The 26,048-nt window shown below is 49.0% G+C and overlaps 1 protein-coding gene across 8 annotated transcripts in view; it reads left to right on the forward strand.

Moving 5' to 3' along the window:
* Nucleotides 1–26,048, forward strand: part of LOC118210610 (pleckstrin homology domain-containing family G member 5-like) — a 75,173-nt gene that overhangs the window by 25,110 nt on the left and 24,015 nt on the right. For 3 of the 8 annotated variants that reach the window (XM_035386922.1, XM_035386919.1, XM_035386921.1), the window contains exons 3-8: nucleotides 18,542–18,683; nucleotides 19,361–19,460; nucleotides 20,333–20,396; nucleotides 22,167–22,258; nucleotides 22,507–22,643; nucleotides 24,992–25,158. In XM_035386922.1, coding sequence (XP_035242813.1) covers nucleotides 18,542–18,683; nucleotides 19,361–19,460; nucleotides 20,333–20,396; nucleotides 22,167–22,258; nucleotides 22,507–22,643; nucleotides 24,992–25,158 — 702 coding nt within the window. Of the gene's footprint in view, nucleotides 1–5,487; nucleotides 5,611–7,722; nucleotides 8,073–18,541; nucleotides 18,684–19,360; nucleotides 19,461–20,332; nucleotides 20,397–22,166; nucleotides 22,259–22,506; nucleotides 22,644–24,991; nucleotides 25,159–26,048 lie in introns of those variants that run through there. The other 5 variants (XM_035386923.1, XM_035386920.1, XM_035386928.1 and 2 more) reach the window with 3 other exon arrangements.

Here is a 26,048-nt window from a genome sequence, read left to right on the forward strand (position 1 = left end):
TTTTAAAGTATGCCACCCTCTCTCTCTCTCTTTCTCTCTCTCTCTCTTTTTAGACAGCGCTGTTTTTATTTTTCTCACTTCTCCTTTCATTTTTTTCTCTCTAAATGTCTTGAGCTAATGAGGAACGCTTGGTCTGGAGCCTTTTTGAAGGGTTCTGGGCTCAGCAGCTGTTGAAAGATCTCAGGATTTATAGACGCAGCCTCGCCAACATGATCCAGTTGACTTGGTTTGTTTTCAAGAGCCAGGCTGTTTCCTGTGTGTGTGTGTGTGTGTGTGTGTGCATGCGTGTGCGTGCGCGTGTGTGTGTGTGTGTGCATGTGTGGGTGTGAGCGTGCGTGTGTGTGTATGTGTGTGTGCGTGTGTGTGTGTGCGTGTGTGTGTGTGCGTGCGTGTGTGTGTGTGTGTGTGTGTGTGTGTGCGTATGTGTGTGCATGTGCGTACGTATGTGTGTGTGTGCATGCGTGTGTGTATGAGTGGGAGAGAGTGATGGGCAGTCAGAGAGAGAAAAGAGTTTAAATGGAAAAACACATGTTTTCACAAGTGTATATTTCTGGTGTACAGCTGTTCGCGTTGATGGACATTAACGCCATTTTTTTCATGAAAACGAACTACTCTGACTGCTGAGAAAAACCTGGCTCTAAAATGTTAGTTTAACATGACTCAACAACTAAATGTAATAAAGAATGAAGATTTCTGGACCAACAAGATGGCCGGACATTTGCACCATTGCAGTATTGCTTTGAGAAGTTCTGCTTCAGGTGACAGTGATGTCACGGTCTTCATAGGCCGCTCCTGGGCCGTGTTAGAATGCGGGTTTGGAAGAGGAAGCGGCCCAATCGCGTTCTCTGTGTTAAATAAGCCATTTAGTATGCGGCTTTGGATGCGCTGCTTGGCCTTTTTTTTGCTTCGCCTGTCTGCACACAAAACCGCGATTCCGCTCCCGTCGTTGCATCACAGACAGTGAGCGAAATGGCGTCATTTCATTCCTTCTAAACAATAAAAAATTAAAATAAAATCAGAAAAGGGGAGGGGGGGGGGAACTTCTGTTCAGCGTGTAGGGTTTGCGCTCCTAAGCTAAATTCCACAAACCATAGACTGGTGGACTGAAAAAAAGAAAAAGACAAAGAACGCTTGGTCTGGAGCTTTTTTGAAGGGTTCTGGGCTCAGCAGCTGTTGAAAGATCTCAGGATTTATAGGCGCTGCCTCGCCAACATGATCCAGTAGACTTGGTTTGTTTTCAAGAGCCAGGCTGCTTCCTGTGTGTGTGTGTGTGTGTGTGCGTGCGTGCGTGCGTGCGTGCGTGCGTGCGTGCGTGCGTGCGTGCGTGCGTGCGTGCGTGCGTGCGTGTGTGTGCAGACACAGGTGTGTCCTCCAGGTGTCTGTGAGTTGGCTGACTCGACAGCTGACAGGTTCCTGCGGGCCAGCCCAGACTCCTGTGAACTGGTGTGTGTGTCTAGGGGATGAAGAGTCTCCCCCTTTTCTCCTTTTCTCAGGAAAGCCAGGGATGGCGAATGCGGAGGTCGTCTGTTATGACTGTTCAGACGATATCACTCATCGATAACTCATGGGTAGCCTTGTTTGCGCTGAATTTGTGTCACTTTTGGGAACGCTCTGGCACACACGCACACACGCACACACAAAACCTGTGTTCTGTGTGTGCGTCTGTGGGTTTTGTGTATGTCGAACACATTTTTTTTTCCAGCGTCAGTTGAAAAAGCGTGCTTTTCGCTTTTTTATTGTATTTTAAAAATATAATTCTCAGTGCTGTATGAATACAAGACATACGTATCTAGCTTATTCCCGTCTCTGTTCGGGGACAAAAAGCCATTTTTATTTTCAGCTCACAGAGGGGCGGGAATAAAAGGTGCGTGTGTCAGAGGCTCGGGACACATTTTTGGGGTTTTTGGATTCGATCTCGCTGGCGTGGTGCTTTTGGACTTCCAGGGGAAATGAGTCGGGGAAAGGAGAAGGCGTCGTCTCTCGCCACATCTACCCGGCGGCGTTTGTTCGCGATCGCGTCCCTGATTGCAGGTGCTGTGCGTTTAACCACAGGCTGAGGGCTTCCAGTAAACCAGCCCTTTCTCAGCAGTCATCTGGCACCGGGCCCAAGACTTCAGACCACAGGTGTCACACTCCAGTCCTGGAGGGCCGCAGCGTCTGCTGGTTTAACTCCAGTCCTGGAGGGCCGCAGCGTCTGCTGGTTTAACTCCAGAACTGGAGGGCCGCAGTGTCTGCAGGTTGAACTCCAGTCCTGGAGGGCCGCAGTGTCTGCTGGTTTAACTCCAGTCCTGGAGGGCCGCAGCGTCTGCTGGTTTAACTCCGGTCCTGGAGGGCCGCAGCGTCTGTAGGTTTAACTCCAGTCCTGGAGGGGCCACAGGGTCGATAATCGAGTTGCACAATGTGTAATACAGCGCAATGCAGCATAATGCAATGTTCACTGGAAGGCGACAGTCGTGAATTTCCACGGTTTTGTACCCTGAAGGATATTTCCATTAAAAACACCCTCTTTTCGCGGATGCCCCTTTCCTGTTTGTCTTGTTTTGTTTTGTTTTTTTCTAAGTGCATGTCCTGTCAGTCGCTCTCTAGTGTTTCCCTTCTGACGTTATCCCATTCCAGAGCCACCAGGGCGGGGGTGGGGGGGGGGGAGGGGAATTCCGCGATTGCACATACATGTCTTCCGAGCGCTTCCTGCCTGAATCGGCTGGTCCAGGATCAGTCTTCTGCGTCCATATCTTCGCCCAGATCAGCGTGTGTGGAAAAGGCTGAACTGATCCCTTCTGAAAAATGAGTGTTGTTTCACGTAAGTCCAGTCCTGGAAGGGCTGCGGTGTCTGTGGCTTACGTTCAGTCAGCAGCCAATTAAGGCCTTGAAAACAAGGCGTGTGTGTGTGTGTGTGTGTGTGAGTGAGTGTGTGCGTGTGCGTGTGCGTGTGTGTGTGTGTATACTCTTTAGCCAATCAATGACTTAAATGAATAGCTTCTGCTGAAATGCTCCAAAAATAAGCAGATACTGTGGCCATCCAGGAATATAATGATCAATATCACAATGATTGGCAGCTCATTAAATATATATATATATATATATATATTTATTTTAATTTTATTTTCTTTAAAGTTTGCTTTGCTCTTCTGGCTAGCGGAGTTGCAGTACGTTTATTCACTGGCAACACTGCATTGAGAAGCAAGTTGGATTCAGATTGGGCCTCAATTAGAAAGAGTCCCTCATCATGGCGGACGGCTGCTGTGAACCGTTTGCTTGATTGACAGGCGGAACACAGCACCGCCGCTGCTGTAAGCCGTTTGCTTGATTGACAGGCGGAACACAGCACCGCCGCCGCTGCTGTAAGCCATTTCAGGCAAAGGGGCGGGGCATTTTATTTGCACTACTTTACAGCTCCATTTCTTGGGAAATGACTCTCCTGGAAAGGAATTATTTACATGTACTTTAGTAAATCTAGAAAAAAAAAACGTGATTTAAATTTTGCCCATAATGTATGTTGTAAGCCCTTTAATCAGTGTAGACTTTGGAAGGAGCCCTGAATTGTTGTAAACAAACAGTAAATCATGTCCAGTCTTCAAAGATTTGGTTCTCTTTTTTTTTTTTTTTCAAAGAAGGAAATCCTGCCCCTCTCCCCCACAGTGGCCTGTGCCCTTGGTCCTTCCCTCTCTCTCTCTCTCTCTTTCTCTTTCTCTCTCTCTATCTGTGGGTGTCTGGAATCCCTCCTGATATTTTCAGACCTGGCTTGCTTGAAGTATCCCAGCCAGGGAAGAGTTAATTCCCCCCTAATGAGGAGGAGGAGGAGGAGGAGGAGGAGGAAGAACGTGAATCAATGTCTTTGACATGAATAGTCTTTGTCTGCTACTTTTAAAAATCAGTCCTTGTCCAATCAGTGTTCACTTCGTAATTGTTTAGTAGTCAGTAAGAGGCCACATTCTAGTTCATTAAAAATCCGCGTCCATTAAGGCTTCAGAGGGCCGGTCTTCCTCTGACTCCCGTCTGTGAGAGCGCGACTGCAGTCCACAGTCTGAGCTGTAGTCTCGCCAGGTGTTTTCGGAGGAGCACCGCGGGTGGGGATGTCTGCTGTCCCGAGTTGGCCGTGGAGGTTGGCGGAGGAGCACGGCTGCGGTCGCACATAATTGGGCCATCGAAATTAGGGCAGGGAACTGGATATACTGTATGCAGGCCCTGCTCTGGGTGCCAGATTTACAAGAAAAAAAAAAAAGAAATAATAAAAGTTGATCCAGAGAACGTGCAGTCGCTCTGCAATTTGGCTTGGCGCACAGGTGGTTTAAGTGTGTCTTGATGGTTTTAAAAGGCACGCCATAGTTTGTTGACCCTGCAAAAAATTTTTTAGATTAATTTTAAGAATAGGCCAGTTTCATGTGTGCTTCGGTTCGTTTTTGGAGTCAACCAAGTTCATGTTTGCCCTCATTAAGTTTTTAGGATAAGCCCAGGTCACATTTGCATTGGTTCGTTTTTCTGCAGTGAATGGAGAAGCTCTGTTTGTTGCCCTCGTTGTCCTCGCCATTTCCCATTCCCCTTTGGACTCACACGGTGACCTGCACTTCCCTGCTTTTTCCTTTTGAAGGGGGGGGTGCATTTCTCGGAGTCCGTCTCAAAAAGCATATATTACAGAAATCATGCTTTTCTTTATTAATTTTTTTCCACCAATTCCAAAGCACTCGGTTGTCCCAGACGTAATTCAAGAACATGCCAACTGGATGCATTTCTCTCTCTCTCTCTCTCTCCCTCTCTCTCTCCCTCTCTCTCTCCCTCTCTCTCTCTCTCTCTCTCTCTCTCGTTTTGGTCGTTTGCACCATGTTTCGCTTAACTTTGTATTGAGTTAATGTAAATGAAAAAGAAAAGGGGGAATGGGGCAGAAAGTGAGAGACGGACAGAGAGAGAGAGAGAGATAGAGAGACAGACAGACACAGAGAGAGAGAGAGATAGATAGACAGACAGACAGACAGAGAGAGATAGAGAGACAGACAGACAGACAGAGAGAGAGATAGAGAGACAGACAGACACAGAGAGAGAGAGAGAGAGATCAAAAGAAGGGAAAGACGGTGAGAGAAAGCATGCATAAGCTCTGATTTAGTTTCTCCTCTCCCCCAGCAGTGAGTCACACAGAGGCTGCTGGGCAGTGAGCTAGGTGTTCCTCCAGCCACGTGTGTGTGTGCGCGTGTGTGTGTGTGTGTGTGTGTGGAGAGGAAGGGGGGCGGGTTATGGTAAACAGAGCCTCTCTCTCTCTCTCTCTCTCTCTCTCTCTCTCGCTCGCTCGCTGGGGTTACTCTAACTTCGCCTCCCGAGCTGTCTGCTGCACGCTACCTGCTCCCGCGGCGGGGGGAACGTTTCGCGCTCTCGCCCTCGCCCTCGCTCTCGCCCCCGCCCGGCTCCCCGGGGCCAGGAGGGACCGGAGGAAAAGCACGGCACGGGTTTTTTTTTGGGGCTGAGCGCTCGGTGTGCTCCGGTGATTCCGCGACGCTGGCTGTCCCGGGACGCTCTCGCTCGGCGCTCGGTGTTGACAGGGGCCACGCGCCCGGCGATGCTCTCACTCTGACCGGGATTGGGGAACGCCCGCGCGCACACCTCTCCGTGCTCCTGCAGCAGGTTAGTGAGCTCTGTCATATCACATTACCCCTGCTCTGGTGCAGCCCTTGCTCCCCTTTCTCTCTCTCTCTCTCTCCCCTGTCTCTCTCTCACTCTCTTTCTTACTCTTTCTCTCTCGCTCACTCTTACTCTTTCTCTCTCGCTCACTCGCTCTCACTCTCTCTCACTCTCTCTCTCTTGCTCTCTCTCTGTCTCTCTCTCTCTCTTTCTACGTCTCTTGCTTTCTCTCACTCTCTCTCCCCCCTTCTCACGCCCTCTCTTTCCCTCTCTACCTCTTCCTCTCCCTCTGTCTCCCCGCTCTCTCTTTTTCTCTCTCTCTCTGTTTTCCTCTGAGACAGAGCGACCGAGTAGTAGTCTGCCGTTGCCGTGGTGACGCTCTTACAGTAAGGAGGCCTCTCTGGCTCTGTCGGAGTCACTTCCCTTGGAGTTTATTTACAGTAGTCAGCGTCCCATCTGTGGCGTGCTTGCGGGACGGGGAGGCTGCGGGGGGGGCTCTGTTGTTCAAAGGGAGGGTCACCCCTGCATTTCCCAGAAGTTGCATAAACACCCGGCAGCTTTTTTTGGGCCGAAAGCACATGTCGGAGGTACGCGTGGGCAGTGGGCGGGGCTTGGGACGAGAGGGCGCTCTAGGACAGGAAGCAGCGCTCTAAGTGATCGCACATGGGAATGTGTCCACAAATCACTGTTATTATTGTCACTCTGTATTCCTTTGGGAAGGGGGGGGGGGTTGTCATGATGCAGGGGAATCTTCAGAACTGGCGGCCTCCCTCTCCCATATTCTGACCTTGTCGTCTCAGCCAGAGGCAGTTTGCAGGGCTCACATCTGTTTCTCCTGTCTGCACATCAGCATCCCGCCATGTCGGTACTCCGCTTTCCTGATGATTAGTTTTCAAGCGGGAAAGGCGAACGACCTTCCGCCGAATTTGTATATCTGGACATTAAAGAACGGTCCCTGTCCCCCCATACCCTGGTGTCATTAGAATTCAAAGCCTGACCACGCTGGTTGATTGGCTGAGCCTGAAGCGCTCGTCCGTTTGTGGAAAAGCCGCTTCCTGTTTTGCTCCGTTTCTGTCTTCCCAGCTGCAGCTCTAAGCGAGCGGGCCGTGAGCGCGACGCTGCCCTGTACAGTACGTGCGCGTAGTCGGCTGAGTGACAAGTCGGAGCACGGCGGGCGGGCCGACGGGCGGGCGGGCTAGGCCCTACCTTTTTACCTGGGAAACGAGAGGCGCCAGGGTTGAACGCCAGCGGCGGGGAGAAAACTCTTCCTCCTGCCTGCCGCTTCCTCTCCTCCGTCCTCATCCTCGCCCGTGTCATTGACGGTGCGTTTGGTGTCCCACAATGCACTTGGATGGACTGTTCCATTGATGCTTGTTTGTTCCCCTGAGGGAAGCTGTGTGTTTACCCCCCCCCCCCTCCTAAAAAAATGATGCTCCACTCCAGGCATGAGTTTTAAATTGCTCTGCCTCTTAGACCTTCTTTAATTTATCGATTTGTACAAATAGAAACACGAACGGTAAAAAGGAAAAAGCCTTGTTATATAGGCACGAGAGGGTGGCAGTTTACAGAGGCCACACAACTGCAGTCTCCGTTTGACCCTGCAGATATGCATTCTGTGCATTTACCCGACGCTCTTGGTAAATGGTAAATGGACTGCATTTATATAGCGCTTTTATCCAAAGGGCTTTACAATTGATGTCTCTCATTCACCAGAGCAGTCAGGGGTTCGGTGTCCTGCTCAGGGACACTTCGACACGCCCAGGGCGGGGATTCGAACCGGCAACCCTCCGACTGCCAGACAACCGCTCTTACCTCTTACCTGAGCTAATGTCGCCCCACACTCTCACCCAGAGTAGACTTTCCTCTCCTTACGTCCTTTTCCGCGAAATCAATTTGAGCCGCTGCAATCCCCGATCAGTTCGCTGCTCGCCCTGCCCCAGGCGTTGGCATGACCTCCCCTGTGATTGTGCATTCTGGGGAAATTTGCCGCCGTTCTCCGGATGACGGAGCTCGTGACGCGCTGCTGTTGCGACACTCCGCTCCCTCCCACACAAGAGCCAACCTGCACACGATGCCTGAGAGACAGTCAGAGAGGCAGTCAGAGAGGCAGTCAGAGAGGCAGGCGACGGCAGCACAGTCACGTCTGTGTAACCAACCCAGAGCAGAAAAAGAATCAGTCATTTATTTCACTAGTAATTTAGAAGTCTCTTTTAGCCGAAGCAACGTTTATTATTATTATTATTATTATTATTATTATTATTATTATTATTATCATTATTATTATTCTTATTTAAAAAGGGAGCATCAAGGTATAGTCTGAGAAGTTGGCTTTTTTGACATTTGGAGGACAGCAGACAGCCAGTGAATTTGCCTCCTTGACGGATTGGGGAAGTTTGTGGGACCCAGAGATGGGACATCCTGAAGAGACGGGACAATCAGCGGGCGAGAGGATGCTGATCAGAGAGGTTTGGACAGAGAGAGTGTGTGTGTGTGTGTGTGTGTGTGTGTGTGTGCAGTGGAATGATTGTCTGAATGGGCAGAGCCATTTGCAACCTCCTAATACGATGTGAGAGATTTTATTTGAATGTGGGCATCCATTGGAAGCCAGTGAATGGATGTTCTGAAGTGGGATGGCGGGTGTGAATTTCAGCGGGTTGAGCACCAGGTGAGCAGCACCCTGCTCGCATAGTCAACATGAGAGGTTATAAGGGCTCATAACTGTGTAGGCTCTTGGGCATATGGTCCAGTGTTCCAGTGACCTTCGGTGTGCACTTATTGTACGTCGCTTTGGATAAAAAGCATCTGCCAAATAAATGTAATGTGATGTTCCTGCTATAGTCGCATCTGTTTGTATGTGTGCTTGTGTGTTTTTTGAGAGAGAGAGAGAGAGAGCGCACTAGGGTGAGGAAGGGAGTGTGAGACTTGTGCATTATGGGATATTGGAAGCTGGCCTTGGCCTCACTGTCGTAAGAGCTACCTAGATTGGGATTCTGTTTTTAGCTATTTTTTTGCATTCATATGGAAGGGCCGCTCGCTTAATGGAAGCCAGCCTTGGGTTATGTAAGGTATGAAGCCAGGGTCTTCATTTTGTATTCAGCGCTGAAGTAGAGCCGTTCATGCCCACGGGGATCCCGCAGTATCAAGTCGCTTACAAAACGGGGGGCAAATTTCACCAGGAGTGGGTGGTCAAATAAAAGTTACAGCACTACAGTTAAAAATTTAAAATAAAAATAAAAAAACATAAAACGCTTAGACTTTCTGTCAGTAATAATAATAATACCTGAAAACATGACATTTGATGCACATTGCAACCAATCAGGACTCTTGGTATAAACTGAATCTTGCTGCTGCAGTACTTGCCTGTGCCTGCATGCCCCTCATTCAGCTGGGGGCAGTGAATGATGGCGGTCAATGCTGAGCTGATTGCCAGCAACATGGCGGAGTGCTGGTTAGCGTTAGCATGGTGAATTTAAGGCACCTAAAGCTCTAAAGCGTTCATACGCAGCGGGGAAAGCGGCATCGTTTGTTTTCTTTGAAGAAAGCTCCCAGAATTCATTTCCCGTAATTGCGGTAATTGTTCTCATTCCTTACGCCGATTGCTATTTCTGGCGTGTGCGTTTAATTTTAATTATTTCAAAATATTCAAAAGCCGACTAGCTTTGTTGTTTTAGACCAGCGAAACGGCTGATTATTTATTTGTACGGAAAGCTCGCTTTAACATTGTGTAACCTTTGCTGGGTTGGTTACTTGGCGGGAGCAGGGGCTAAACATTGGCGGGAGAAGGAGGCGGGAGTGGGGTGAACGTTTGCAGGAGTGGGCTGGTGCGGGATTAAGAAAACATTCCCGCTCAGATCGCTAGCCCAGCGTACACACAGAAGGCTGGAGAGCAAAGCTCAGTGGTGCTCCCCGATGGTCCACACTGCTGTCCCCCCCCCCCCCCCCCCCCCCGAAAAAAGGCCCCTTTTTCTTTGATCTCCCCACCCCTTAGCTCGCCCCTTCCCGGTTCCTCCGGGGAGCTTTGAATTGGCCGCGTGTGCCATCGCCAGTCCGGCTCGTTCAAACAAAGACCGCTCCTGTTCTCCGCGACATTTCTCCCCACCTCTTCTCATTTCCTCTCGGTCTCGTGCTTGGGGGGATTCGGTGTTCCTGGTTCTGGACTCGTGCAGTTCCTGCAGTCCACCTTTCATCATCTCAGCAGGCTAATTCTCTCCATTTTCTTTTCTTATTTTTTTATTTTTGTTTTGGCGTGATCACTTAAGACGGGGGTCTTGAACACCATTCCTGGAGGGGCCGCAGTGTCTGCTGGTTTTTGTGGTTTTTTCCTTTCAGTCAGCATCCGGTTTATGCCTCGGAAACAAGGTGTGCAGGGTCTTTAGCCAATCAGTGACTTCAATTAGGCATTTAAGTGGAGGGACTCGTCAAAAACCCACAAACACTGCAATCCCCCCAGGCGTTTGAGATCCCTGACTTTAGAGATTACATCCTTTAACTTAAGACATTACATCCTTCAACTTAAGACATTACATCCGTCAACTTAGGACATTACATCCCTTAACTTTAGACATTATATTCTTTAACTTAAGACATTATATCCCTTAACTTAAGACATTACATCCCTTAACTTTAGACATTATATTCTTTAACTTAAGACATTACATCCCTTAACTTAAGACATTACATCCCTTAACCTAAGACACTGCAGTGTTTTTTGTGCTCTGTGCTGCCCTCCAGCCTGTAGTCGGTTGAAAGCAGCTGATGAAGCAGAACAGGTGTCAGCATTTCCTCAGTCCCAGCTGTGCTTATGGTACACCTAAGAAAAAACAAATAATGGCTCATCACTCACCCATTGCACCCGACTGGAAAATAAGAACACAAAAGCCGTGGACTGTTTTGTCCTTAATTTTTGACTTACATTCAAAGGCGAGAATTGATTCTGGCCGAGTGCCCTCCCCTGCGCGAGCATAGTTTTGGGAAGTTCATCAATCACTAAATCTGACTTGTCAAACTGAAGTGTGAAGTGTGTTGCTTTTTTAGTTTTTTTGCTGAACAGTGCTGGTTGGACAGTGAAGATTGGACAGTGAAATTAGTCTACCCTACAGGTGACTTAGGTGCATTAACTGTCTTAACTACTGCTTGTATTTTTTCCATAGACTGCGTTGTTGCCGTTCTCGTTGTTAGTGTTAATCAGTTTAACCTTCAGGGTCCAAGTTGAACTATGCGGTTGTTCCCTGCACTTGGACCGGTACTTCTCTCTAGGGATTTCGTCATACTTGTTCCTGGTTATGGTTATACACTTTGTTGTACGTCGCTCTGGATAAGAGCGTCTGCCAAATGCCTGTAATGTAATGTAATGTAAAAAATTGACAGCCAGTTGGCAGCGCTGCTGCAGTGAATTTATCACCTGAAGTGATTCAGAGCCACTGAGTCGCATTCATTTTTTGGAGTTTCCAGATTTTCATTTTTCTTTTACTATCTTTCTTTATCAAATGAGTATGAAGACAGGGTTTTGCTGTTGATTCATACATTTGAAGAATGAGTAACAATTACTTTAATTGCATGAGCAAGTAATTTTTTTTAGTTCCGTATAGTGCAGTTTAGAGGAGCTGGGTGATAGATCTGGAGTATCCAGGCTGTGTTAAGGCATGGGCAGGGGAGGAACAGGTCTGAAGCAGTCCATGACCATGGAGCGAGGAAACAGGCTGGAGGAATGTGTTACGGGAAAAGGTGCATGTTTATGGTAAATGGAGTGGGGGAGGGTGGAGGGTGGAGGGTGGAGGGGGGAGGGTGGAGTGTGTTTATGTGCGTGACGTTATGTCGGTTACGGACAGCGCCCACCCCCCCCCCCCCCCCCCCCACCCCCCCCCAGTCTCCCTGAGGTCTGTCTGATGACCTAGTGGCGTCTCTTATCTCCTGCTTGTGATGGATCGCACACAGCCTCTTCAGCCGGAGAGTCCCAGTGATGTCACACCTCCGCACGCTTCCCAGAACCCAGGAAGCGCGAGACTGTCATGTGTCCACATAGTGTTGGGCAACCATGTGTAGGTGTAGAAAACAAGGAGTTTGGCACCTTTTCTAATATAACTGCGTGCTAACTCCTCCTGCAAAATATGTAATGGTAGAGGGAAAAAAAAAATGGACTGCGCTCTCTGGAATACTTGTGTGAACTAATAATTTATTGCGTGAATTTGTGTGAAGCACGATGAGCAGAGACGTTTCGGGAACAAGCAACATCTTCAGCGCGCTAAGAGCACAAATAAGGAGCCGATAGCGGCTTTGAACCCGCAGCCGCCGAGTGTTCTGTTTCGGCTGTGACACCGCCGCGGCATCCTTGAGCCGAGGCGCTCAAAACAGGATTTCTTCCCTAAAACCTTCCTGTCGTGATTTCAGGGATAAAGGAAAAAATGTCTAGATTTCGGTTTTGCGAGCTATGCCGTGGTCCTCTGCTGTGCCGTCAAATGATGTTGTGTTGCTAGCTTAAACGGTAATTATTTATACAGTACACTGAATTCGGTGAGCTTCTCGGCTCTAAATGCAGCTGGCTTGCCCAGACAGGAAGTGTGCCTGTTCTCAGGACAACACGATTTAGCGGTTTTCACGTGGTTTCGAGCGACACGATTTCCATAATTTTTAATATGACTTGTTGGGATCAATTTAACGGTTACATCAGAGAATCAAGCTCTAGCTTGTTTTATTAACGAGGGTGGAAAATTTCCAAATTCCATGGAACTTTCTTTTTGTTTCTTCCTTTTCTCCCCACGCAGAAATTACCCGGAAATATAGCCGGAAATCTTCAGGAGCGCATTGCTGTTTAGGGGTCACGTGTGAAAAGTGACCCCTTTTTCCTTTCAGGAAAAGTTACTCCCGGAAATTTACAGGCCTAGGAAATCTTTATGGATTTTTATGGAAATCTTCCATCTCTATCTTAATGAGGAAAAGCCAGTACAGTACTGGATCAAGCAGGCCCAGCAACACTCTTACGCAAGCTGCTGTGACATCAGCGTGAGTAAGCCAATCACATAAACAACTCTAAAGATGTGATGTAATCACTCCGCGGCTGGCAGTGTATTTTAATGAGTACCGTTTTTTTTCACCCCCGATACAAATTTACAAAAACTATCATGCTCTATCCGATGTGCGTCTTCACTGCAGCGTCCATCATCGCCTCTCCATGGTGTGCTGTGATGTGTCTCCTCTTTGTTTAAATACTGTTGGCTTTAAAGTGCTGGACAGTCCTTTGCTGTGCGAACAAGCAAAGTTTGACTTGGCATAGGTTAGGTCGGAGTAATGTTCACTGTGTGAACTGGACTTAATGTGTTCATGGCTATGAGTAACTGTTGCACAATGAGTATTCTGCCTTATCGGACCTGTGTTTTGTAGTTGTCCCAATGACCCTTGATGTACGTCGCTTTGGATAAATGCGTCTGCCAAACAAATGTAATGTAGCCGACAGGAAGAGCCACTGGACTTCCGGAAAAGTGCTCCGACGTTCCGTGTTCTGTGTGTGTGAAACACTGAACTCTATGGTACATACGCTCTATGGTGTGAAAGAGGTCAGAGGGCGACGCGGCACTGCTCTGCGAATCGGGCGTCTCGGAGGAGCAGAATTCGGAGACGACCATTTTGTGCACATGTACACATGAGCCCATTTAGTGCTTAAGTGCATTATTTTAATAACTGCCTGTGAAATGTGCAACGTGCACATACAAGTTCATCTCTGGTTAAGTCACTATTTTGGCCAAACCTCATTTAGACGGTCGTGTTGTGCAGCGTACAAGACAGTTTGGTGCAGTTTGAGCCCTTCTGGGTCTTGCACGAAAAAGCAGAATGACTATGAAATGCTGAGCGAATGAGCCATGTGAATCACTGCACTTTGCTTCCATTTGTAATCAATTTATTAGCAGGAATAAGCCAATCGTGTGTTCGTTTCAATATGAACCGTGTTTCTCCTCCGTGTGGACTTTGGTAGACAGAGAATCGGACACAAACAGGGGAAAGGTAAATCCACATTTTGTAGGCTTGACGGTTAAAGATAACAGTCTGAGAATTGGGTTTGCGTTCTGGGCGTGGGCCCTCCGCTCAGGATAACAGCCCCATGTCCTGGTGTGACTTCCACCTCCCCGGCTCCTCACTGGTGCTGTGAAGTAAATGGTAAATGGACTGCATTTATATAGCGCTTTTATCCAAAGCGCTTTGCAATTGATGCCTCGCATTCACCAGAGCAATTAGGGGTTAGGTGTCTTGCTCAGGGACACTTCGACATGCCCAGGGTGGGGGAATCGAACCGGCAACCCTCCGACTGCCAGACAACTGCTCTTACCTCCTGAGCTATGTTGCCCTGAGTAAAGTGTTACTCAGTCAGGCAAGGCGCTACGCCGTGAGTACGGAGCTCGGCAGTACAGCAGAGACCCACTGATGCCTGAAGCGGTTTATGGCTCTTGACATTTGTTTTCTGGGGCAACAAAAAAAAAAACAACTACACTGCTAGATTAGCCTTTAATATTTATTCTTGTGGTGGGCTTCTGCACTTAGGGTGACAGTGTAGTATAATGGGTAAGAAGTTGGTCTTGTAACCTAAAGGTCACAGGTTCGATTCCCGGGTAGGACACTGTCGCTGTACCCTTCGAGGTACTTAACCTGCATTGCTTCATTGTATATTCAGCTGTATAAATGGATTCAATGTAAATGCTATGTAAAAAAAAAAAACGTGTAAATCGCTCTGGATGAGAGCGTCTGATAAATGTCTGTACTGTACCTGTAATTGCTTCTGCAGTAGTGGATATTTGAAAGATAAACCCAGGGATAGTGTTCAGGTGGACTGGAGTTGCAGGGTTCCCTAATTGCTGGGAAACTAGGCTTTTTGTAGGTCCTGTTCTCAGGTGGGGTGATGCCAGGTTACCCTTGAGTGAGGCATATAATCTGAAACGCTTCCACGTATATCCGGCTGTGTAAATGGACTCTGTGTATAACATTAAGAGTGTGTGTTACTGTAAGAGTGTCTCAGAAATGCCTCTAATTATAAACTAAGCACAGGCAGAGTAAGTGACTCTTACGGATCAGGTGTACAGCACTTGGCCAAACGTGCGTTCAGAACTGAACCCTCGTTTCGCAGTGGGCACGATGTATGATGAGGACTGCCCGAGTGGAGCTTCTGGTGGTGTGCCGCTGGTCTCAGCACTGCAGAGAGGTCTTAAGAGGACATGGTGTGCTAATGGTGTGAAGCCATGCAGTGACACCTATTGCTGTTAGTTCTGGCCATGCACGGGCTGTTCCCACTCACATGCTGTACGTCGCATGTGCACAGACACGCACATATTCTCTCTCTCTCTCTCTCTCTCTCTCACACAGATGCACACGGTCTCCGCGTGTGGCGTTATGTAAGAGCGGGGCGGGGGGTGGGGGTAGGCGTGGGCGGGGTTGGGATTGGGGTGGGGATTGGGGTGGGGTGGGGGGGGATTGTTGGGGGGTGGGGGTAGGCGTGGGTGGGGTGGTGGTTTGATCCCGGGCTCCATGGGGAAGCAGGTCCGGCACTTTACAGTATGCAGACCTCCCCTAAACAAACCCGCTCCTTCCTTTTCCTCCTCCTTTCCTGGTCTGTGCACGTGCGTCGTTCTCTCCCCCCCCCCCCACCCCCCCCCCCACCGCCCTTGCCCCAGCCTTCACTACGAGGGGGGTCCGGCCTAACTGTGACATCACGGTTTTTACGCAGTCCCAAGCAGGTGGAAGAGGTGGATTATGGGACCTGTATATCAGTATAGGAATGAGTGTGAGTGTGTATGTGTGTGTACGCGCATGTGTAATGAGTCGACATTGACACACATTGCCGGGGCAGCCCCAGTGTTTGTAGAAGCAGGTGTTGCCTTGTTCTGTGTGTGGGAGGGGGTGGGAGGGGGTGGGCGGCGGGGGGGGGAGGGTGCCTGCCGCCAGGCCAGCGTGTTTGGTCAGCTGCTGGGACTAAGGTGGGCGTGACACAATCCCCCCCCATTGGCTTCTTCTCCCCTGATCCCACATCATACACCTCTCTGCACTGTTGCGTTTTCCAGGTGAAAGAGCTCAAAGTCAGCCATCAAACAGCCCCCCCCCCCCACAATCATACCATCGTATCCCCCAGAACGCATCTACAGCGTAGGTGTGGCCCCCTTTAGACGCAGTCTGGGTGGAATCCGTCGGAGCTGTGAACCTGGAGAATATGTTGTGAGGGAGAACAGCAGGAGACACAGCATGGACGAGAGCGCTGGCTTAGCTTAGCGCGTCCAAGTGCAGTACCCAGCAGCTTCAGTGCCTTTTTCCTATGAACACCTGATGGGCAATGCATTCTGGGTAGTTTGCACACTATGGCTACTGTAAGTTGAATGACAATTACTTCTTTTTTTTCCAGAGTTAACCCCTTAGGTGCCCTTACAGATCAAATCTCTTCTTTTTTTTTAAAGAAATGCTTTTTGAAAATTATTTCACAAAGTGAAATGTGTTGTTAAACGATGGGGGAAAGAAACCATAAAATCAAAAAAGATGTTTACTTTAAGTGATGAAAAGTGGAAAAAAAAACACAAACAAAAAGAAGCTAATTCCTTGAAATTATTAGTTTTCAGTTTTCAGGCATTTCGTAGCATTGTAGGTTATTTTTACTTATTGCCAGTAGTTGTTATCTTCATTTATTTTACGACGTCATCTTTCTGGACTCCAAATAGTCAGCCCCCCCCCCACCCCCCTCCCCTCCCTCCCCCTGTTCATTCCTGTTTTGGTGGGTTTGCATTTTTCCCATTTTTCTGCAATGAGCCCAGTTTGTCTGAACCTGGAGAAGAAAGCTTTCTGTCACTGTCAGACGGGGCTGATTTCTTTTGGCTCCCGGAGGAGATATTTTGGGAGCAGTTTATCCCCGACTGGAATGTTCAGTCCCTCACCCCCCACCCCCCCCCCCCCTCCCCCCAGCTTCAATGGTTACCTTTCCTGGTCCCTTGTCTAAATAAGGCATCTGATTGTTCCTTTTCCCGCCCTGGTTTCTCTCACTGTGGCCCATGCCAGCCGATCGATCCTTCGCCAGAGAGCATTTCACTAACATGACGCCGCATGGTTGCTCTCTCAAAGGAAATATTGCATAACTTCCCAAAGTGAGATTTTTAAAAATGTATGCTTTAAAAGTCCTACATGCCATGCATTTTCAAACACAGCTTTCTCTTATCCAGTCACTGGATTCCAGTGTAACCAGAAGAAAAAAGGTTTTTTCTGATACCCTCTCACCCAAGCATGAGGGAGTGTGAAAACATGGAGGTACACTTAATTTTAATTTGCAGGAAGGCAGAGGGAATGTTTATGTGCATGCCTCTTTACTGTTTTTTTTTCTCTCTGTGTTTTAAAAACACGAATGTGCTGAACACTGTTTTTGGGACCCCTGGCTGTGCGCCTTAAAGCTGTCACTCCTGAAGGAAGATTCTGACTGACTGAGACTCTTTGACCCTTCAAGGCGTAAGATCGCAGATCGGAACATTCTAATTCTGATGTCACAGTCGCTGCTGGTAATTGAAAGCGATGGAGTTCTAGAACGCTGACTTGGAATTTTGAAAAAACATTCCCAAAAAAAAAAAAAAAAACCCCTACACTTCAAAGGGTTAATCTTCTCGGACTGATCACAGGGGTTTGACAGGAGAGGGGCAGTTATTAAGGCATTAGATTAAGGGGCTTTTTTGTTCTGAAGGTTGAGTTTTTCGTGTCAGTCCAAACCTGCCCCTTCCTTCTAAATGGTGCTTAACCTGGCTAGACACTGTCAACTGCTGGCTGAATGGATTTATTATTCAGTTTGTCGCTGAATGAGCAGGGTGGGAGTGTCTGTTTGTTATCTGCTGCTTTTGGAAGTGTACATCTGGACATACCATAAGGGTGGATCTTGGCCCCTTTAGGAGGGTGTTGAGTGGCATACTTTTTTTTTTAAGAAGGCCAGACCATGTACTGTTAGTTTCACCCAAACACGTTTTAAAAAAATTCTTTTCACAACAGTTCAAGCTGAGGAAATGCCCTAACTCTGAGGACAGGGTGGATTGGGTGACTAGCCTTAGTGTGTGTGTGTGTGTGTGCCTGTTTGTGTATGTCTATGTGTGCGTGCGTGCATGTGTGTGTGTGTGTGTGTGTGTGTGTGTGTGTGTGTATGTCCACGTGAGCGTCTACGTGTGCATGCGTGTGTGTGTTTGTGTGTGTGTCCGGGTGAGGGAGAGAGGTAATTAACAGCACAAGGCTGTTGATGTCACGTGTAAGAACAGATGGGGGGGGTATGCATGTGTGTGAGACTCCTGGGGGGGGGGGCACGTGTTGGGGTACGCATATGTGTGAGACTCCTGAGGGGGGGTGTGGGGGGCACGTGTTGGGGTATGCATATGTGTGAGACTCCTGAGGGGGGGTGGGGGGGGCACGTGTTGGGGTATGCATATGTGTGACACTCCTTGGGGGGGGGGGGGGGTGTCAGACCCTTGGCATGGTCGAACCCTCAGCAGCCAGGCGAACAATGACAGGAAGTGCATTTACGAGAGGGCCTCTCCATACATCCTCACTTCCTGCTCCAGAGTCGGGAGCCGGTGTTTTGGTCAGAGGAGGGAGGGAGGGAGGGAGGGAAGGAGGGTGGGGGGGGGGGGGGGGGGGGTAGTAGAGGCCAGTGCAGCTTCTGAAATATGTAGGGGGTGGTCCCGGGGCAGTGTCCTTTGGTACCAATCTGTCATCATTCACACGTGTGCTTTGTGTTTCAGTCAGCGTGTATTCCAAAGGTTTGTTTCTCAGATTGTCTCAAATGCATCAGGCTCTTGTGCAAGGCACTGTGCTTTTGTCCAGTATAGGCTGGTTGGATGTTGGAGTGATGTCCTCCTCAGGCCTGGCTTGCCATGCAGACAGAGCAGCATATAACCAGGCACTTGGTTGATGATGGCTTTTGATTGACGTGTGCTTCCGCCCATAGGTCTGTCATCACCCAGACTGCCAGGACCTGAACAACCAGAGCCCACTCAACCTGTGCGAGTCATGTGACTCCCGGCGCCACCCAGAGGAGTCGGACAGCATGCACTTCGACCGACACCCTCGCTTTGACCTGCAGCCACAAGGTACCGAAACCCTGGGGGGCGGGGGGGGGGGGGGGGGGGGGCACAGCTGTGTCCTGTTCCTCTGAGCCTAAACTGCTTGTCTGCGGCTTAGGGCACAGCATCCTTGTGACATCATTTCCTGTGAATGTACCTGTAGCGTAATCTCTCAGGAAACAATGTCACGGGGCTCCTGTGTCCTGAGCACAGAACTGTGTGTGGGCCTTTCCCTTTGATTTTGGAGTGATTGTCTTAACCCTTTATCCCTTTAAGGTGTGAGATCACAAATATTCTGAATGTTCTGAACTGAGCATTATATTGCTGATGTAACACTCACTGCTGGTAATCGAAAGGAATGTGATTCTAGAAAACACCGACTTAGAATTTTGTAAAAACGTTCCAAAAATGTACTCTTAAAAGGGTCAAGATGTAAGTTTATAAATGTGTCATTAGAATGCTCTTAACTCAACATTCTGATGCTGATTTAACAATCACTATTGGTAACTGAAAGGGATGGAGTTCTAGAACACTGACTTATAATTTAGGAAAAACATTCCTAAAATAAACTGCTCTCCAAAGGGTTAATGGACACAGGCGCCCCTGTGAAGTCATTTCCTGTGAATGTATGTGTAGCGTGATCTCTTACACAGGAGCTGACTCACACTTGGGGGGGACGTGTGTTTTTGTTTACGTCCTCGCAGGTTCAATCCTGGCTCGGAACGTGTCCACGCGGTCATGCCCCCCACGCACCTGCCCCCCCTCTGACCTGGAAGAGGAAGAGGATGGGGGCAGTGACCGAGGGTGAGCCAGTCATCCGTTGTTGCTGTTGTACTGGTGTGCTGGTCACTCGTGAAAAATGTGCGCCATAACATCTTGAACCTAAAAAAAACAAAAGCTTGCACGTGTCTGTTTTGATGCTGTAGTAGTCATAAATGAAAGGGGTTTTGTGAATAGTTTTATGTGTTTTGAGGGATGACGATGTGAGAACACCTTGAGAAAGTTTCAGGAAGATATAAAATGGAACACATTTGCCACTCAGAGGTAAAATACTTGATACTCTGTGGGGACCATAGACTGCCTGCAGTATGCCTACTTTGTGGAGACCATAGAGTACCTGCAGTCTTCCTACTTCGTGGAGACCATGGAGTGCCTGTAGTCTTCCTACTTTGTGGAGACCATAGAGTACCTGCAGTCTTCCTACTTCGTGGAGACCATAGAGTGCCTGTAGTCTTCCTACTTTGTGGAGACCATAGAGTACCTGCAGTCTTCCTACTTCGTGGAGACCATAGAGTACCTGCAGTCTTCCTACTTTGTGGAGACCATGGAGTGCCTGTAGTCTTCCTACTTTGTGGAGACCATAGAGTGCCTGCAGCCTGCCTACTTTGTGGGGACCGTAGAGTGCCTGCAGTCTGCCTACTTTGTGGGGACCGTAGAGTGCCTGCAGTCTGCCTACACCAAGAACTTCCTGTATAGTGGCTAAACCGATAAGACTACAGAGTGACGTGAAGGTGGGCGCTGGCTAAATACACCATAGTAGCACATGCTAGTCTTCCCTCTCCCAAACTGTCAAAGGGCGTCACAAATTAAAGTAAAAGACAGGTGGAAAAAAAGGGTGTAAATGTCTGTCAGTGAAAGCAGAGTGGTCTAAGGGTCTTCTTTTTTTGTCTTTTCAGCAGGGATCGCAAAGCGGGGGGAATGAAACTGGTGAAGAAGAAACCCAGGAGGCGGCACACGGACGTGAGTACTGCACCAGAACCGCCGTGGCCTTCATTCCCGTTTAATCTGTTCATCAGAAGCTCTTATTATCTTCAATTATCATCCGTTTATTCAAGGTTTTTATCCAGAGCAAATTACAAGGCTTTTCTGGAGGCATGTGGTGCATTGTGCTGTAGCAGTATGGTATAATATGTAATAGCCAGTAACATACAGTCTGAAGAAGGTTTGGGTCTATGAAATGGGGTAATGGGTAATCAATGTTATCCCCGCCTCCTCTTTAAATCACCGCAGACTTGGATTGAAGAAAGGTAAATTATAAATAGACAATTGGCAATTTAAATGAATGGCAGAATGTTCACCCTCATGATGTCACAATGCTCTGTTTTCAGCTGCTAGAGGGCATTCTGATGTCATGAGGGTCAACATTCCAATATTCGTTCTCTATGGGGCAGTATTGCCCACAAAAAGTCGACTTTCTCAGAAACCGTGCACCGCAACTTTCCACAAAGTAATAGCACACCATTCCCGTTGAAGACGCTCGATTTGACATATTGCACGCGTATGTGGTGCGAAAACTATGGGAGGAGTAGTGGTCCAAAAAATGGGTGGAATAAAGAAGAATCATATGTGGGATATTAGTAGTGTGATTGCTACAGGCAACCACACTAATGACACGATCACTATGATTTGGTGAACGTGGTGATTAGGTGTGACGCTGGAAAAGCCTGCTGACATTTGTCATGAACCTGGAATATGAGCACCCTTGCGCTAACTTGCTTTGCACGTCCATTATGACATCACACATGAGTCATAATAGATTGTTGAAAACTGGGGATTCCAGCTTGGGGGACTTAATGGTGACGTAATTCCTGTCAGTCCAATAGAAAGGGCCCTGAACACTGTCTTATTCCCTGATCTTGAGCTGGAGGTGCTGCATTGGATGCTTGCTGGCACCGTTCGCAATCATACTGTAGAAAAATTGAACGTGCAAGCTTCTGTAAGGGTGTGTGCAGCCCAAGCTCAAAAAGTTCCTGGCTCTAAATCATAGCTACTGTGTGACACAGAGCCAAGCCGTTTCCCCGAAGCGGGAAGTGACAGTCTTTTCTCCGTCCAAGCCCTGAAGGAGCTTTTGCTGATTGTGTAACCGTCTGTCTGCTCCCCAATCGAGGCCTTGCTGCAGGCGTAACGATGAAGCAAGTCCATGGGAACACTGAGCAGTGATTAGAGATACAGTGCCACACAGAGCCTGCCTTCTAAACAGGGGGTACACAGAGCCTGCCTTTTAAACAGGGGGTACCGTAGGAGGTCCATGATCACACGCGCAGTTCTCTCCTGTCCTGGTCTGCACAGTCCCTCCCCCCTCCCTTCCCATCAGGTAGTCAACTCAACCTTAACTCCACCACTCCCTCAGTCAATGGGGGGGGGGGGGGGTACCCCAGGGTTGCCTTTGAGCCTGGGGTGCCTAGATCTGACCCGACCGAACACCCCTGCATTGTTTTACGACACAGGCACAGGGTTCAGTCAACATCTGTTCTTAACTTTGACTAACAGTTAAAAGCAAGGATATTTTTCCCCTTCGCAAACAGTTTGGCAAGTTCATTAGTCACCAAAACTGACTCACTGAACTGTGAGGTCTGTGTCGAAAGAGTGTTAAAGTGTGCTTTTACTTGTAAGTCTAAGTAAAGGAAATGTTGATTTAATTGCAGCTGTAGTTTGTGTGCTGTGAAAGTGAAATCACGGAGGTTGTGGAAAGATCTGCTTTGTGACTGCCGCCTCTGTCGCCCCCTGCAGGATCCAAGCAAGGAGTGCTTCTCCCTGAAGTTCGATCTCAGCGTGGACATCGACACAGAAATAGTCCCTGCCATGAAGAAGAAGACTTTGAGGTGACACATGGCATTACATTACATTACAGGCATTTATCAGACACTTATATCCAGAGCGATGTACGCAACTTTTTGTATCTTCTAGGGATTATCTGACGGTATCTCATAGCAACCATCTCTTGCAGCAACATGCTCAGGCAAACATTTTAAGCAATTGATTCCTGCTAATAATCGAACATTTAATGTGGCAGTGTTTCTGTATTGGGGTGTCTGACGGTGCTCCCCGTGTGTTTGTTTGTGTGTTTTAGGGAGGTGCTCGGACCAGTGTTTGAACGGAAGGGGATCGAGCTGTCCCGGGTCAACCTGTTTCTGGCCCAGTCCAACACCCCGCTCTCCCTCAACTTCGAAGCCTACCGATTCGGGGGCCATTACCTGAAAGTGAGAGGTAAGAGAAGACCCCCCCCCGAACCCCCCCCCACTTCATGTCACCCTACAGGTATCTCCTGAGAACAGTTCCCACTTCATGTTTGGCTGGATTTGAATGAGGGCCTCTTCTCAGGTGCACAGACTAATCGGAGAGCTGCATGTTTTTGGCTGTGACTGTAACTCACGGAGCTCTTGAGGCAGTCACGGTGATGTCTCATGGTGATTCATGATTGGATCATGGACCTGCGTGCGTGCGTGTGTGTATGTGTGTGTGTGTGAGTGTGTGTGTGTGTGTGTATGAGGTCATTTTTGTATGCATCCAATAATCCACATAACATTCCACATAATCTGGGTGGCCTGTCCTACCTACTGAACAGATCTCTGTAACAGACACTCCATGCTGTAAGTTGGGTTGTGCCATACCTCACCCACCCCCCCACCCCACTCAGCACTACACAAATAGATCTTTGCTAGTGGGACTGCAGTAGGACTGGAGGCGTACACCGTATGGCCTGTTAAAACAAAGGCAGGAAAGGTTCCCTGCCTATTTCGGTGCTCAGATACTCCGTCTTGTGCCGTCACGCTCGGTGCCCCCCCCCCTCCCCCCACAGTCGTTCGGCGTGAAACGGGGGCCTTCCATTTCCTCTCCCTGCACATCCTGGCATGAGCCACTTTATCTGGGGGGGGTGGGGGGCTGAGGTGCGCCTTAGAGCACTGCTCATTTGGCACCAAACCCAGATGTCATTAACCTGTGTGCGGTGCGGTGCTTTTGCTGAGTGGTGGAGGGAAAGAAAGAACACACACACACACACACACACACCAGCGCTGCTCTGTTTAAAATTCCTATTTCCTATTCGCTCTGCCCACTGTAAACAGTGAGATCTGTCCTAATTATGAGCATGGGGCTGCGGTCTCTGAGCTGGCCTGCGTGTGTGGGTGTGTGTGTGGGGGGGTGGGGGGTGGGGGGGGAGCTCACGGGCAGGTCGTAATGATGGAGGGCGCCGACTTTGGCAGCGTGGAGCAGGAGGGGAACTGAGGCCAGGGGGAGTCAGTTTGGGTGACCTGCTCCTGGTCTGAGTGTGTGGGGCTGTAGGGGGCAGAGTCATCCTGACTGGGGTGAGTGTGTGGGGATGTAGCGGGTGGAGTCATCCTGACTGGTACGAGTGTGTGGGGCTGTAGGGGGCGGAGTCATCCTGACTGGTACGAGTGTGTGGGGCTGTAGGGGGCGGAGTCATCCTGACTGGTGTGAGTGTGTGGGGATGTAGGGGGCAGAGTCATCCTGACTGGTGTGAGTGTGTGGGGCTGTAGGGGGCGGAGTCATCCTGACTGGTGTGAGTGTGTGGGGCTGTAGGGGGCGGAGTCATCCTGACTGGTGTGAGTGTGTGGGGCTGTAGGGGGTGGAGTCAGTTTGGGTGATTGGTAAATGGTAAATGGACTGCATATATTTATATAGCGCTTTTCCAAAGCGCTTTACAATTGATGCCTCTCATTCGCCAGAGCAGTTAGGGGTTAGGTGTCTTGCTCAAGGACCCTTCGACACGCTCAGGGCGGGGTTTGAACCGGCAACCCTCCAACTGCCAGACAATCGGTCTTACCTCCTGAGCTATGTCGCCCTATGATTGGATTGAACTGGACTGAAATTTTCTTTAGGATTTTTTTTTTTTTTTTTTTTTTTTTTTTGGATGGGATCCTGAATGACAGTATTCAGGATCTGCGTCAGTGCCAGTATTTAGTGAAACTGCAGGAAATAGTTTGTTTGGATGTGCCGAACATTTTTAAATTAGTCTTTTGAGTCACCCTCATGACCTCATGGGATTTGCACAATGGTGTGGGACCGTACTGTATCTGATCTGCCCTCATTCACTGTGTCTGAGGCCAGGTTTTATGGTGCTATTGAGGTGAATTATGAGACTTGGTGCGTATGTGTTTATGTAAATGTATAATGCTGCCACCTGACTGGTATCAATACAGTCATGTTTACATTAGCACTACCATACTATAAAAGGATGGAATTTGCCGGCTTTTAAATTGTAATTAAATACAAAATTAAAATCTCTCTCCCCGCCCCCCCTTTCTCTCCCCCCTCTATCGCTCTCTCTCTCTCCCTCTTCCCCATCTCCCTCTCTCTCTCCCCCTCCCTCCCTCCCTCTCCCCTCCCTCTCTCTCTCTCCCCCTCCCTCCCTCCCTCTCTCTCTCCCCTCCCTCTCTCCCTCTCGCTCTCCCTACGCCCCTCCCCTCTCCCCTCTCTCTCTCCCCCTCCCCCTCCCTCCCTCCCTCTCCCCTCCCTCTCTCTCTCTCTCCCCTCTCTCTCCCTCCGCCTCTCCCCCTCTCTCTCCTCCCCCCCCCTCCCCCCTCTCTCTCTCTCAGCGAGGCCGGGGGAGGAGCTGAAGGTGGAGCAGGGGGTGAAGGACCTGCGCTCCCTCAGTCTGCCCATCATGAAGCCGGGGGGCAGCCCGAGCCCCTACATCCTCACCCCCGGGAGCGAGAGGGTGGAGCACGGGTCCCTGGGCCGGCGGGAGAGCGCCGACCTGCTGGTCAGTAGCGTGCTTTTTTCTCTCTCTCTGTCTCTCTCCCGCTCTTTCTTTCTCTCTCCATCTCTGTCTCTTTCTCCCTCTCTCTCTTTCTCTCTATCTCTTTCTCCCTCTCTCTCTTTCTCTCTCTGTCTCTATCTCTTTCTCCCTCTCTCTCTTTCTCTCTCTATCTTTCTCTCTCTCTCTCTCTCTCATCTGTCTCTTTATAAATCTCTTTCTCTAATTCAGTTCCAATACCAATGCTGCTTTATCGGCCGAAAATAATTCAGTAAATTTTGCCGACGCGTCTCGTGTTACAAGAAACGAAAACTGCGACGGTAGTCTGATAACAAAAGGTTGAAACTGATTGTGAACACATGAATGGAATATCAGTGGTGTTCGTGGTCACTCAGTGTCCCTCAGGTTACGGCTGGAGGATACGCATTTTGCCGCAGTTCTTCTAAGTGGATTTGCAATTTTTCATTGTTTGTCAGGGAACAATAGTTCTTTATAATTTGTGAAAATTAATAGAGACGTGTTTTCTTATATTTGAATGTTTGCCACAATAAAGGAGAGTCTCCCTGTAAAACATGGACCCTCACTGCCTCGCTACTCCTGTCCCTCATCCTTCAGGGCACTTAAATTTCTCTGTGGTGTGATGTCATATCCTGTCTGGCAGACCCCACTGAGTGTGTGATCCTGATAGTTGCCCCAGTGGGTCCACTGCCCCGGAACAGGGGCAAATGCGCTGAGAGTAGCCCTGGGGGGGGGGGGGGGGGGGTTGTCATGGAGATTTAGCATGGCCGCAGGCCTGATTAGGGATGAAGCTATGATGAAGTATTTAACTCAAGCCGGGATTCTCCAGTATCTTCAGAATGACTTTTTTGATGTGTCAGTTTCTGTCAGCCGCACAT

The sequence above is a fragment of the Anguilla anguilla genome, chromosome 13 (assembly GCF_013347855.1).
Source record: "Anguilla anguilla isolate fAngAng1 chromosome 13, fAngAng1.pri, whole genome shotgun sequence".
Lineage (NCBI taxonomy): Eukaryota > Metazoa > Chordata > Actinopteri > Anguilliformes > Anguillidae > Anguilla > Anguilla anguilla.